General features: G+C 46.6%; 1 protein-coding gene across 1 annotated transcript; it reads left to right on the plus strand.

The window, feature by feature from the left end:
* Positions 1-9,772: 9,772 nt before the first annotated feature.
* Positions 9,773-10,471, plus strand: LOC120682462 (loricrin-like). The gene has a single exon (XM_039964392.1). The coding sequence runs from the start codon at positions 9,872-9,874 to the stop codon at positions 10,136-10,138; it is 267 nt and encodes an 88-aa protein (XP_039820326.1). The 5' UTR covers positions 9,773-9,871; the 3' UTR covers positions 10,139-10,471.
* The last annotated feature ends 3,704 nt before the right edge of the window (positions 10,472-14,175 follow it).

Here is a 14,175-nt window from a genome sequence, read left to right on the forward strand (position 1 = left end):
TAGAGTGTTTTCCCGATCGTTCCCGACCGCTTTCATCCCTAGAGGTGGGTGAGGTCGGCCGGGGGTGGAAGGTGGGGGGAGCGGCCGCCGGCGAGGTCGCCGGCGGCCGGAGTGGTGGAGGGCGGCGGCGGACCTTTAGGGTTTCGGGTTGCCGGGGCTTCCAATGGCCGGCGACCGTAGAAGAGGGGGCCGGGGGCGGCGGAGGACCGGCGGCGGTGATGGTTCAGCCGGCGGAGGGCGAGGCGGTGCGGGAGCGCCGCCGGCCGGGCAGGGCAGGAGCCCCGGTGGGCGGTGGTGGCGGCGGGGGCGAGAAGGCGTCGGCGGCGAGCTTTGTTAGGGTTGGCGGCGGCGTAGGCGATGGGGCGGCGCCGGAGCCGAGAGAGGTGGGGGTTGGCGGTGGAGCGACGCCGGAAAGACTTCTACGACGCAATCGTCACCAATTGCAATTAGCGACAAATAGACGCTCCCCCCGGTTTTTTTATTTTTATATTTTTTATTTCTGTTTTTTACAAAAATATATTTTCGATTTGGAAATTTACAGAAATATACCCCGGCCGCCCCGCTGCCGGGCGGCCGGGACCTGGCCGCCGGGCTGCCGGGCGGCAGGGACTTGAATGCAAAAAAAGAAGAAAAAAATTGCATATAGGTCCCTGGGGCCGGTCGCCCGGCAGCGGGGCGGCCGGCCCCCCGGGCCGCCCGGCAACTGGGCGGCCGGCTCTACCACCCCTATATAAGGGTTGGCTGGTCCCCCCACCCCTCATTTGCATCACTACAATTCCAGAAACAAAGAAAAAAGAGAGAGGGAGGGAGAGAGGCGAAGCCCGGCCGGATTTTCGAGCCGGCGACTGCAGGTAACCAAAATTCTTCTACACTTTACAAATAGCATGATTGTGTGTCCAGATATATCGAGTAATTATTTTTGTTGAAACAGTAGATTAGCAATCAATTTAATATCATGATTCTGTGTCCAGATATGTCAAGCAAGCTTCGTTTTCAAGTTCATTATGGTAACGGATATATTTCTCATGATGCGTATGGAGTAGATCTATCAACTTTTGAACGAAGAGAGTGCGGAATAGATAAACCCTTAGAGAGGAGTTTTGGTTCCATACGCAAATGGTTTCACGAGATATTCAATGTGAATCCAAAGACTCATTTCCTAACCGTTCATACTGTGTCAAATTGGGGAACTGAAGGGGATTTCTGGGAGTTGATGCTTATAGCAAACACCAAAAAATGGCGGACTTACATGCAAGCAGCTCTTGACCGCGGGTGGCCTCTTTGCAATGCTAATTCAGATTCACTAGAAGGCAGGCCATTTCGGTGAAGGATCAACAAATACATCATCTCATATGAACCAAGCAGTGGAACAAGAAAATAAAGATCAGAACATGCATGTCACAGAATCTGAGCCGCAAGGTATAGCTGATCAGGTAGGAGAAAAAGAAGATCAGAACGTGCATGCCATTCAACCTGAGCCGCAAAGTTTAGCTGATGAGGGTGAGCAGATACCTGGAATTGTGGAAGCTGTACATAATGAAGACCAAGAGGCTCGAATGATGGAAGAATGTGGGGACTCATCAGACGATGAGGACTACCCGTTGCTAGGTGAATGGAGAGGCAAGGGTTTTGAAAATCTAGTGATACAGGATATTAGGAGTAATGAGTACGAATACAGAGAGAATGAGGTCGTGCAAGGGGCAAAGTATCCTAGTATTGAAGTTGTGAAAGATGCTGTGAAGCTTTGGGCTATATCGTTGAGGAAGGAATTCAGAGTTGTGAAGTCTAGCAGCAAAGAATATGAGGTGAAATGTGTCAATGACGATTGTACATGGCGAGTACATGCCTACAAGGGCAAGTATAAGACACACTGGGAGTGTTCAATTGTTACACCACATACATGTAGATTAACTGCTGTTGCTCAAACTCACTGTAAATCACATCCACTTTTGTTGCCAAGAAGATCTATGGGGTGATTCTGGACAAAATTGATTATGAGCCAAAATTGATAATGAGGGACATCGATGACCGTTTTCAATACAAAATCAGCTATGCAAAGGCTTGGCGGGCAAAACAAAAGGTGTTTGAGATGAGATTTGGCACATATGAGGCATCATATGATAACTTGCCTCACATGCTGTCAGCAATTGTGCAGAGAAATCCTGTAAGCGCGGCTGATACCTACATTGTACCGAGTTTAGATGGGGGACCTGGGTTTCTGCTTCGTGCTTTCTTCTGCCTTGGTGCATGTGTGAGGCATTCATGTATTGTCTTCCTGTTCTATGTATTGACGGCACATTCTTGACAGGAAGATATAAGGGGACAATACTGACAGCAATTGGAGTTGATTGCAACAAGCAGGTAGTTCCCATCGCCTTTGCTTTTGTTGAGAATGAGAACACAGAGAGCTGGTACTGGTTCCTTGAATGTGTGAAGATTCACGTTGTTGCTAGAAGGCCTGATGTTTGCCTCATCAGTGACAGACATGCTGGTCTTCTAGCAGCAATAAGGCAACTACATGAAGGAAGTCGAGGACAGCCTCCTCTATGGCCAGATATTGTGAGTAGGTGGTGCATAAGGCATATGGGTGCAAATTTTTTTGAGCGCTTCAAGAATAAGGAACTTATGAATTTGTTCAAGAGATTGTGCACTCAGAATCAGCAGCGGAAGTTTGATGCATTGTGGCAGGTACTAGATAACATGTGCGCCGAGCTGCTAAAGGAACAGACCTCAACCTCCAGCCGGAGACATTTCGGCAGCGGACCTTTCACACAGTGGATTAAGGATGCACCTAAGGAGAAGTGGTCAATTCTATACGACACTGGTGGTCGTCGATATGGTATCGAGACAACCAACCACGCAGAGTGTTACAATATGGTAATGCGTCATGTTCGTGGATTTCCTCGTGTTGGCATAGTTGAATTCATCATATACGGATGCACAAGGTACTTCAGAGAGCAGTATCAGGCAGCTGCTGTCTTACTTAATGATCCAGGTGTGACTTTTTGTAATAGGGTCACTAACTACATGAAAGAAAAGATTGAAAAGGCTCAATATCACAGAGTGGTCTCTATGGGCACAAAGGATCAAAGGTTTGAGGTTTCATGCAAGGACATGCCAGGGCAGGGTGTTCGCAGACAAAGGGTCGTTTAGGATTGCTTGATAACGCCAGAAGGCAAGGTTTTTTGCAGATGCAAGAAGCCACAACTTCTTCACTTACCATGCTCCCATGTCATTGCGGCATGTTCAGAATCTGGGTTGGATCCTGGGGTTTTTATTTCACAATATTACAGAAAAGAAACCGCTGTGCACACTTTGGGACATGAGATATATGGCATAGGCAGTCTGGGATCATTCACTACACCAAATATCTCTCCAATGTACATTCCCAATCCAGATGCTAGGAGAGGGGTAGGTCGACGGCAGACACTTCGTATCCGTAACGGAATGGATGAGTCTGAGGCAGGAAAGAAGAAAAAAAGATGCAATATGTGTGGAGCAGATGGTCACACTTACAAGAAGTGCCGTAAAATGCAAGAAGATAATGCTGGTGCTGAAGTTGGACCTTCTGAAAATCCCACCGATGGATTGCCTCCGGAGTTTAGAGCCCGTCGCGTCTAGATTTCATTATGTGTGCATATGTATTTGAACCAGATGTATGAATATGTATTCCGACCTGTATGTGATAATTACATTTCGTTATGTATGGATATGTATTTGCACCAAATTGTAGCATGTAATATTACGAAGGTATTGTTCTGTGTTTGAATTGTTCTGTGTTTTGCTTGATTTGAATTGTTCTGTGTTTTGCTTTATTTGAATTGTTATGTGTTTTGTTTTATTTGAGTTGTTCTGTACTTTTCAACTCTCCTTGACGAATTATGAAAAGAAAAATCAAAGACTCCGCTTTTACAAGATGAGAAGTGTTCATGCATTTAATAGAGTTTCCACTGTACGCTCCCTGATTATATATATATGATGGTTGAAAGAACATTCCAAGAACACAGAAGAGAGTGGTAACTCAAAATTCATATCTCAATGGAAAAACTGGAAATTGTCCTGAAAATATAAGGGTAGTTACGAATCATAAATTTTCGGTTTGCAATACAGTTTTGTAAACAATGCTACGATTACAAAGCAGAGGCCTAAGGCGTTCGTACTACTAGATACTTGAACAATGAAAACCATGGCTTGTGCAACACGATAACCTTGTGTTGTGAGTAAACCTAACATGCCTTAGGAAATGTAAAATGCTGGGATTACATGGTGGTGCTTTACTGAGTGCACCGGGGATATTTTCCCTTCCTAATAGCCTCAGAACCTGCTTCCTTAGCACGGCGGGCCCTCTCACGCTTCCTCTCACTGTCAGCTTCACGTTCCTCTGCCTTCTAACGGTCCACTTCTGCAATCCTCTTCTGAATGTCTTCCTAGTTTTTTTTGCGCTTCTCCTCCATCTGTTCTTCATGCAGCATTCGATGCCACCTTTGTGCAGCCCACCTTGCTTGACGCTCCACGTGGTCCTTATCCTGCTGAGATTGCTCGGTGTCTAACCACTGCACGAAATCACATAGAGGCGGTGGAGTCTTTCCCCAAATCATGTTAGAAGTCAGTACTAGATCAGAAAGTGACAAACTCTGATAGTGTTTTGTAGTACCTTTGCTCGGTCCTTGCCGTAATGCTTGGGCGGGTCGTACTCGTAATTCTCGCACATGAAGAATCTCTTGCCAAAGTCGTCCCCCAAAACCCTTAATTTTATTAGTTTGCACAAGGATCCGCAAAAACACATAGGCACCTGGACTCCTTGGGGGACTGTTTCTGTCACCTTATTCCATGGAATGTACGTGGATCCTGAGGATGTCATGGTGTTGAGCCCTGGCAATCACAAGTGAGCAATCAGATTGCTAATATACTATATCAATGCTAATCAGTATCAGTAACTACACCTAAATGTACCACTAATCACTCCTAATAATAATTAAACTGATTGCTAAACTATTTTCTAAAAAAATTTCTAACATTTTCTATAATTTTCTAACATTTTCTACAATTTTCTAATATTATCTTGCATTTTTTTTTATTTTCTAATACTCCTCTAACAATTTTCTAGTATTTTCTAATACTAAATCTAACACTAAATGTACTATATCAACGCTAATCACTACAAGTAACTGCACCTAAATATAACACTAATCACTCCTAACAATAATTGAACTGATTGCTAATCTACAGTTTCAAAAAAATAATTACAACATAATCTATTTATAAAATGTAGAAAATTTTAGTTACCTAAAGTCGCCGCCTTGAAAATCTGACAGGGCTTCGCCGCTTTGCCTCTCCCTCACCCCCTCCTCTCCCTCCATCTCTCTTCTTTTTTTATGGATTTTTAGTAAGTCAAATGTGGGTGACGGGGCAAACACCTTATATAGGGTTGCTGGGGGCGGGCGGCCACGGGGGCCGGCCGCCCCGCTGCCGGCCGCCCGGCCCCAGGGACCTGTCTGCAATTTTTTTTCTTTTTTTTTTTGCGTTCAAGTCCCTGCCGCTCGGGAGCCGGGCAGCCAGGTCCCGGCCGCCCGGCAGCGGGGCGGCCGGGGTATATTTCTGTAAATTTCCAAATCGAAAATATATTTTTTGTAAAAAACAGAAATAAAAAATATAAAAATAAAAAAAGCGCCCCCACCCCCGAAAGGCAACGTATTTAGTGCAAACCAAGGACCTCGTGCAAATCCGTGCAAACCTACTAAACAAAGTTTCAAAAAATTCTGAAAAAAAATCATGAATGTGCTTCTCAGGTTACGTCATCAATATATAAAATTTCATGATCAAATTCATCTTACTCTAGAAGTTACAAAAAAGACAAATTTGAGATGCATTTGAACCATTATTGTTGTCAGAAAATTTGTCTTTTTTGTAACTTTTAGAGTAAGATGAGTTTGACCATAAAATTTTGTATATAAATGAGGTAAGCTGAGAAGCACATTCATGATTTTTTTCAGAATTTTTTGAAACTTTTTTTAGTAGATTTGCACAGATTTGCATAAGATGTTTGGTTTGCACCGGATACGCCCCCCCCCCCCCCCCCGAAAAGGCCCAAAGCTCAGTCCCCACTCATCCGCCAATGTTTCACTTCGCTGGCCCAAGCCCAAGGTGTGCAGTGCAGTTGCAGTCCTTCAGTGAATAAAGCCTCGCAAACCCCTCTATAATATCAGGATGAGATTTCTCAATTGGCAATCGCAGTGCCGGATGAGGAAAAAAAAAACATGAATATCTACACTGCGTCAAAGGTCAAAACCAAGTTGGCATGTGTGGTGGCAGTTGAGCCTTCAAGACCAGCGTGTGCTTCAGAAATCAGAATCATCCCCTACCCAGGTTCGGCAGCTTTCACTCGCACTGCTTCTCCCTCCGGTACGGCAAACAGCATACACACCTTGATGGCTTGACAGGTGGACGGCTTATTTAGATCGCAAATTTTTTTCTTAACGCTACAGTAACTTTAAATGTTTGATCTCTAATATTAAATATGAATAACTGACAAAAACTCATTCCACAATCCCGATTGCAATTGCGAGATAAATTTTTTAAGCCTAATTAGATCATAATTAGATAATATCGTGCTACATTAATATCGGATACCATGATTAGGGGCACCCTAATCAGGGGACTAAAATCGCCCTAAAAACAAACGCATACTGGGCAACCGGACCCAGGAAGGCCTGCAACCTCCTTCTAATCTGGAAGAAAGAAAAGGACTCAAAGAAGCCCAACACGTAGTCCACGTACTCAGTGCGGCCCGTCAGCACCCCTCTGGAACCCGCAGGGTGATCTCCGCCTCGCTCGATGGCTCCCCGCCGAAGCCCTTGACCGCGCCCCGCGCCTCCGCCTCGCTCGAGGGTAGCGAGTCTGCCCTCGAGAAAGCGGATGGTCTACGCCCTAAGGAGCTGTTCAGCCACACCCCTGGGGTCCGACTCCATCTCACCGAACCAACGGTCCCGGACCCGCTTCCCGCTCGGGGAAGGGTCCGGTGTCGCCACGTGTCCCGCAGATGGGTCCGGGACCTCCACGTAACTATCCGGACCCCTGTGAGCTCTCGGCTCAGCTAGCTGCTCGGGAGGGGTCCGGAACCGCCACGTGTCATGCGGACGTGGGCGCGGGCGCAAGCCTTCCGCTGGAAGCTCCCTCACCCACCCGTATTAAGTGCGAGTGGTTGAGGCGTGCTCTTCTGACACCGGGCAAAGCTACCCCTCGGCAGAAAGGACAAACGACTCTTTCGCTCACCCGCCTGCCATACGAAGGCATTAAATGACAACCACTCCTCCACTCTGGTAGTGACCAGAGTCCCGTCCGCCAAGTTTGGTCACTGCTCCCCGGCGCTGTGGCGACACTGTGGGAACCTGCGACGCAGTGCAAGACGTGTTCGGCATTGCTCCAGCTACTATGCTGCCAACTCTCCATGCCTCCTTCGTACTTTCCCTTCCATGGAGCCCCCAAATGGCATGGGCACGACCTTCGTAAGCGGCTCCGGCCTTAACCAGGATAAGACTCTGGCCTGCAGGACCTTCGGAACGCCGCCCGCAGGAGCTGCCAGGACGCCGGCGTGATCTCCGCAAGACCAAGGACGATACCCAAAATGACAGCCACGCCTGGCGCCATACCCCACAATGTACTTCCCACAGTGCTCGACCACTGCATCCCCGCGATTCGGGGAAAAGACGATGACTTTCATGACCCCCTGTGCATGTACACCGTCCCTCCTTGTGTCTATAAAAGGAGGAGGTGGGCGTTCCCTTAGGGGGGTCGGCCCATTCGGTAGGACACAATGCTTCGCACTACTAGCAGAGCACACACGCTCCTCTAAACTCCGATATTGGCACTCGCCTCAATCAACTCCTTCTCTAGCAGAGACTTGGGAGCTTCCCTCCCTCTCTCGCCTCGCCTGTACCCCCTACTACAGGCACCCCCGGTGCAAGATAGTATAGTGTTCTCGCATACCCCTTTGCTGGACGTACGGCCACACGGCTGGAATCAGGATAAACCTGTGCGTTACTGTATTGTTCCTTGCATCAACATCTGGGACGAGGAACACGCAGCATCATCACTGGTTGGGTCCGGACCGCCGGGTCAGGGCACCGACAAGTAAACAACCTCTAATGAGAATTAATTATGCTTAATAAATTTGTCTCATGATTTTCTGTCTATTCGTGTAATTAGTTTTATAATTAGATCATATTTAGTCTTTCTAATTTTCAATTGCTACATTGAATTTGGTAAAAAAAAAGATTTACAGGAATCTAAACACAACAAGCCAGACGCCCTAGCATGGAACTGCAAGCGTCCTCGGTCAGTTCTGATCAGCCAGAGTCTAGTCCAATCCGATCCTCAACGACGGCACCACGAAGGACTCGATTACAGTACAGTCAATTCCTTCCGCCCCCAATAAATCCTACGCTACGTCAGTTCACCTCATGCCTGCAACCAGTTCTTCGAGCTGGGACTAGGACAGATCAAGTTGTTCGCTCCGGTTTTGCCATGGTCACCGCATCTTGCAGAGCAAAGGCCCTGCGGCAGGTCAAGGTGCGCCCGGCAAACAATTGAGAAAAATATAGTAGTAGAGTGGAATTTTTTTGCCCGATGCAAACAGACATGGACTTGTTTGGTTTTCGTTCCAAAATCCTAGCACACGATTTTTGAGAAGAAAATCTCACGTATATGGGGTACAAAATAAAGTCTATTTGCAAAATCTTTTCATGGATGAGTGTAACTTTTCGCTACGAATTTAATGATGGTAATTAATCAATGATTGACTACAGTGATGCTATAGGAACCATCTTCTAATCACGCGGTCAAAAATCTCATTAGATTCATCACAGTTCCTAGCTCAGAGATTCTGAAGTTAGTTTTGAAAACTACCTTAATTTAATATCTCTAATTAGCGGTTAAAGTTGATACAATTCTTAGCATAACACAAACCAAATGGAGTCATGTTTGCCGATTTCATTCCTCGGACCTGCAGCTGCCTCCTCGTCAGATAAACCTTCCCTGCCGCGACCGCTACTCGATGGGCACGGCAGTGCATGACGATGCCATCTCTTCTTCTTCTTCGATCGACCCGTTTCTTAATTCGTAAGCAACCCGGCCGCACTCCCCGGTCGCCATCACGAATTTCCATCCGCGCGGCCGCAGCCCGCAACGTCAAGAGACGGTATATCTTTTCTCCCAAATGGAAGGGCCACCCGCACGAAGCAATCACGATTGCTTAGCTTAATTCAGTCGCTCAACCGCTTGCTGTTCCTCGCGTCAACGTCGCCGTATGCATTCAATCCAAAGAGAGAGAGAAAAAAAAAGAAACCCCAGGGACTTGACTCGGCCAACTTGTGCGTGCCACCACCGCCCCCAGAAAAACAAGGTACGGGACGGGGATTTCAGTTCGTAAATCCCTTCGCCGAGTACGATCGGGTCCAGTAGGATACGCCACGGGGCGCCGCCGGAGGCCGACCGCTTCCAAGCCCCGCCCCGCCCGCCCACAGCCCACCCAGAGGTGGCCGCCCAGCCGACCGACCCTGCCTGCCCACAGCCCAGTGCCGAGCCAGCCAACTCCGCCGCGCTAAGCAAAGCAAAGCAAAGGGCCCCGGCCGCGCACGTCTCCGCCCGTGACGGCACCGTTTTTTCCCGCCGTGGCGGCGCCGCGCCGACGTGGACGTCTCATCGACTCCCCCCTCGCTCGCGTCACCCCCGCATCCCGGCCACGGCACCGGTGGGCTATAAAGGCGGCGCCCACGCCCCGGCGCAACGCTTCACACCGGCCGGATAGGGATCGAGACTCGGACTCCTCCCTCCTCGTACAGTCGTAGTGAGTGAGGGGCTGGGGGCCGGAGAGATGGAGCAGTTCGTGGGCACGGCGGAGGGCGGCGGGCTCGGCGGGGAGGCGCTCTACTGCGCGGTCATCCTGTGGCTGTCGGTGGTGTCGTGGCTCATCTTCTCCTGGGTCGGCGGGGAGGACGGCGGCGGGGGCCGCGGCGGGAGGAGGCGCCGGGGGGGCGGCAGCCGCGGGAGCCCCGTGTTCGTGGGCGCCGCGGGGATCTGCGACGGCACCGGCCCCGGCTGCAGCGGCGGCTACGGCATCTGCGGAACCTGCCTCGACTAGCCAGCCTCTCTCCTTCGCGCCGAGCGAGCGTGTACATGTCGCCACCGATCGACGCTGTGCTGTGTGTCGTGGCGTCGATCGACTTGGCGTGGCTCCGGAGGAGAGAAAGGGAGGGCTCCCCTCTGTGAAGGCCATAAGAGGGAGATCCACCACCAGTCTGTTTAATTTCCATCTTGCTTCGGTTGCAGAAGCTGAGTTCTTAGCTTGCTTTTTTTTTTACGTTTCCTTCCTCTATCTGCTTGATCCTCTGTGTAAATATCTCCATATTCCGTTTGTCTCCAGTTTAATTAAGCTGCAAAAGTACCTGTCAATTACATGTCTTCAATAGTCCTACATGTCAGATCTGATGTTCAGGTCCATTTTGCCTGCTGCTTTTAGCCCGTGGAGGATCTTTTTCAGTGAAGCTCTTCTAGGTAGGAATGTAGTAGGATAGTTGGGCAAATGTCGCCTTCAAGTGCTCACTCTACAGGAGTTAGTTGGGAGTTGGAACCAGGGTTTCCGTTTCCGTCGGGAGCTGCTTTCCCGCCTGAGTCCGGGAACGGGAAACCGGCCGGTTCCCGGTGAAAACCGCCAAAAACCGGACGGGATGGCACTTCAAATTCAAAAAACGGGAACCCGGTTTTCCCGACCGGGAACCGGTGTAGTCTGACCAGGAAACCGGTCACAGCGACCGGGAATTAAAAAAACAGGTGCAGTGAAGCCAAATTTTGTATAGAAATGACTCCATTTGAACAATTGATATGTCGTAAGATATTTTGAAGACATATATAATGTTTTAATGTATATAATGGACATAGCATTGCATAGTTAGTACGAACAATGAAAATTTTGGCAGCATTTCAGTGCAAATTGAATACCTAAAGCAATTGGTCAAACCAAATCGACCATATTAATAGAAGTCCGAAGTGCATTCCATACAATATATTTAGTACATATTACAATACAAGTCCATGGATAGAAATATGGCATACAAGTTCTAATATTTATTTGTCCATACAAGATTCATACCATGACATCACACGAATTGAAATAGTTCATTCAGCCTAGTTCTGGTAACGGGGAAAAATCCTGTTTCCGCCGGATTTCGAACGGGATTTGAAACCATGGTTGGAACGGCTTGCGGCAAAGCAAGACACAGCTTATCTCGCTTGCTCAGCACAGGCCCTCTGTCAGGCAGGCTGCACAAGGACTGGCCCCAAGTCGTTGCTGTGAATTTTAGATACCTATTTTTTCCATGCGCAATGCCCAATTGATAGGCCGAGCTATACGCGTGTTATCTGGTACTATTAAACCTTTCAAACCCATGGCAATTGTTACTATTGATGTTGGGCCATTTGCACCTTTCAAGTTGTGGCAATCTCTTGGGGCATACAAGAGGGCCATACAAAAGAGAGCAAAACCGGGCTTCCGGCCTAAACTCGCGTCAAACTTCAGTGAAACCATTTTAAACTACTTTTCTACGGTAATAATGCCATTTTTATATTAGATTAATTAGGCCCATGGCGTAATAAAATCTAATTAATCAGTTAAATACCAAGGGTCATTTTAATGCTAACAGTGATATGTGTAAATGAGAGCATTATATTATGGATGAAGGATGAATGTTGCATGCATGCATGCATTAGTTTTGGAGTCATTTGGTGCATGCGTTGCAAGCTAATAGATTTATGCAACGTTAATGCACATAAGTGCTATTTGTTGACTTCTGCTGCACATGTGAAAGGATATGCATGCAGCGTAAAATGGGGGTGTTGTGTGCCAAGATATGCTTGAACGTTGAGTAGTTGTTGCATTCTTGTTGCACCTTCATCCCAGCATACACATACATATACGAGGCAAAAGTTTCTCCACTATTGTGTTGCGTTCTTGCTGCCCCGTTTCAGTCCTTGCATGCACAAGAACTGGAAGAGTAGGCCTTCGAAACACTGTTGTCCGTGAGTCGCCTGCTCGGGTGAAGGCCATCAATCACATTTTTTGCGAGTGTTCACAAGTGGCACGACTACTCGCTTCATCCTCTCCTTCCTGGTGGTGTAGTGATCGTCTTCTTCCCGGCGTCTCTGGTGGTCGGCACCACTTCTGTTCTGCATTGCATCGAGCAGGAGAACTACATCAACAAGGGCTATGTCGACTAGTGCATCTGACTCTGCTGCTGGGTATATTTTTTCTTATAGTAATTAGTATCATCTATATGTTCATCATGTTTAGATCACACATGCACATATCTGATGTTACAAACATGTTGTTTATCTTTTTTTGGATTAAATTGCTACTGAAATTGCCTAAATTTTTAACATTTTATTACTCGTGTAATATCTATTTTCACACCAGAGCAATTGACCATATCACTATAAATTAAATGCTTCATTAGGGATTCCCTTGAAGATTACTTCCTACCTACTAGGCTTCTTCCAAAGTGGCAATAATGAGTAAGGATCAAAGATTATGGTTTTGGTTGGGTTCAACACTCCATAATCCTCGAATTTTGTACGTAGCACGAGTATGGGCAAACGTAGGGCAAGTTTTGCTACGGGATAAATATATTGAGGACATATGCAAGGGTGTGGGATTTTAGCATAACTAGAAGTAATCAGTACCAGTGCAATTCTAGGATTATATAGATCCTGATACCGTTCATAGGTCCCACGCTCAACTATTCACGGGACTCACTAACAGGTGGGACCCACGAGGATCCGCTGACAAGTGGGCTCTACGGCAGTGGGCCCCAAAGGATCCACGACATTGGGTCTGCAAACGACATGTGGGCTTGCAAGAGATGGGCAGTTAAAATTAGAAGAGTAAATTACACTAACGGTCTCTAATTTTATTTCAGTTTGTCATTAGGTTCCTAAACTATTAAAATAAAATTTCAGATCCCTAAACTTGGTTCAAGATGTTAAATAAGTCCCTAATATCTTAAAATGCATTTTTTAGGTCCATAAACTTGTCCTGCGGTGTCATGCAGATCTCTAAACTCTCAAAATGCCATTTTTAATTTAATATAAATATTGTTTTCCTACTTTAAGTTAATGAAAAATTCTTTTGCTACTTTAAATTTAATAGATTGCTATTTTGATTTTTTTATTGAGGACGGGAACAAATTATCTTAATAATATAAAAACGCATGCAAAATATAAATAATTAGTAGAAAACATTCAGAATTAGCGTTGATATCTCCATCTGTCAGAGATAGACATTCTCAAGCTGATCGTACCACCTCATCATGTTACCCCATCACCTAATACGTTCTTGTTGTGAGGTCATCTTACCAGCTGAGCATCTTCGGCTATCTCCGTCGACTCCTTACTTCCACTCTGGCACCAATCCCGCTCCTCCTCTACTTTTTTACCCTACATCTTTAGGCTCTTTTTGGCATAGCTTGTCCAAAATAGCTTTACAAGTGAAACTAAAGTCGGAAGTAAAAAAACTAGTTTCACTTAGGTTCTAGTTTATTTTAGCACGGGCTTATACAACAAGTTCACGCTACAGTATCTTGATTTGCGTAAAACACGTGAAGCTGAAACCAAAATAAGATATATCAAACGGCCCTTAATCCACCATCGAAACTAGATCTACCATCATTAGTAAGGTATTCTTTTACAATCGTGGCTGAGCATGTTTTTTATTATGTGAAAATGACCATAAGCTTCACGGAGAACAACGAACTCTCAAACCCAAATCTAAACTCTTTGCTTCTTCTCATGTTCTGATTGCAATACAACAAGCATGATTTAGCAGCCGCGACGCCCTAACGAATAATTTTGTTAAAACATGTCAATAAGTGAAGTGCGAACGGAAAAAAGAGGAAAATTAATGCTCTCACCGTTTCTCTAGGGAGACTCCGAGAGGCGAGAGTTAGAGGCTGTTCGGCTGGTAGAATGAATAGTGCTCGGCTGATAAAATAAATAATATTATGTGAAAGAAAATAAGTCGAGATAAGCCAAGACAAGTCGTGCCAAGATCAGCCAAGACAAGTCGTGCCAAGATCAGCCGAACAGTCCCAAAAGAGCACTTGTCCTGTTAACAAATCCAGCACCAAA

Source organism: Panicum virgatum, chromosome 2K (assembly GCF_016808335.1).
Source record: "Panicum virgatum strain AP13 chromosome 2K, P.virgatum_v5, whole genome shotgun sequence".
Classification (NCBI taxonomy): Eukaryota; Viridiplantae; Streptophyta; class Magnoliopsida; order Poales; family Poaceae; genus Panicum; species Panicum virgatum.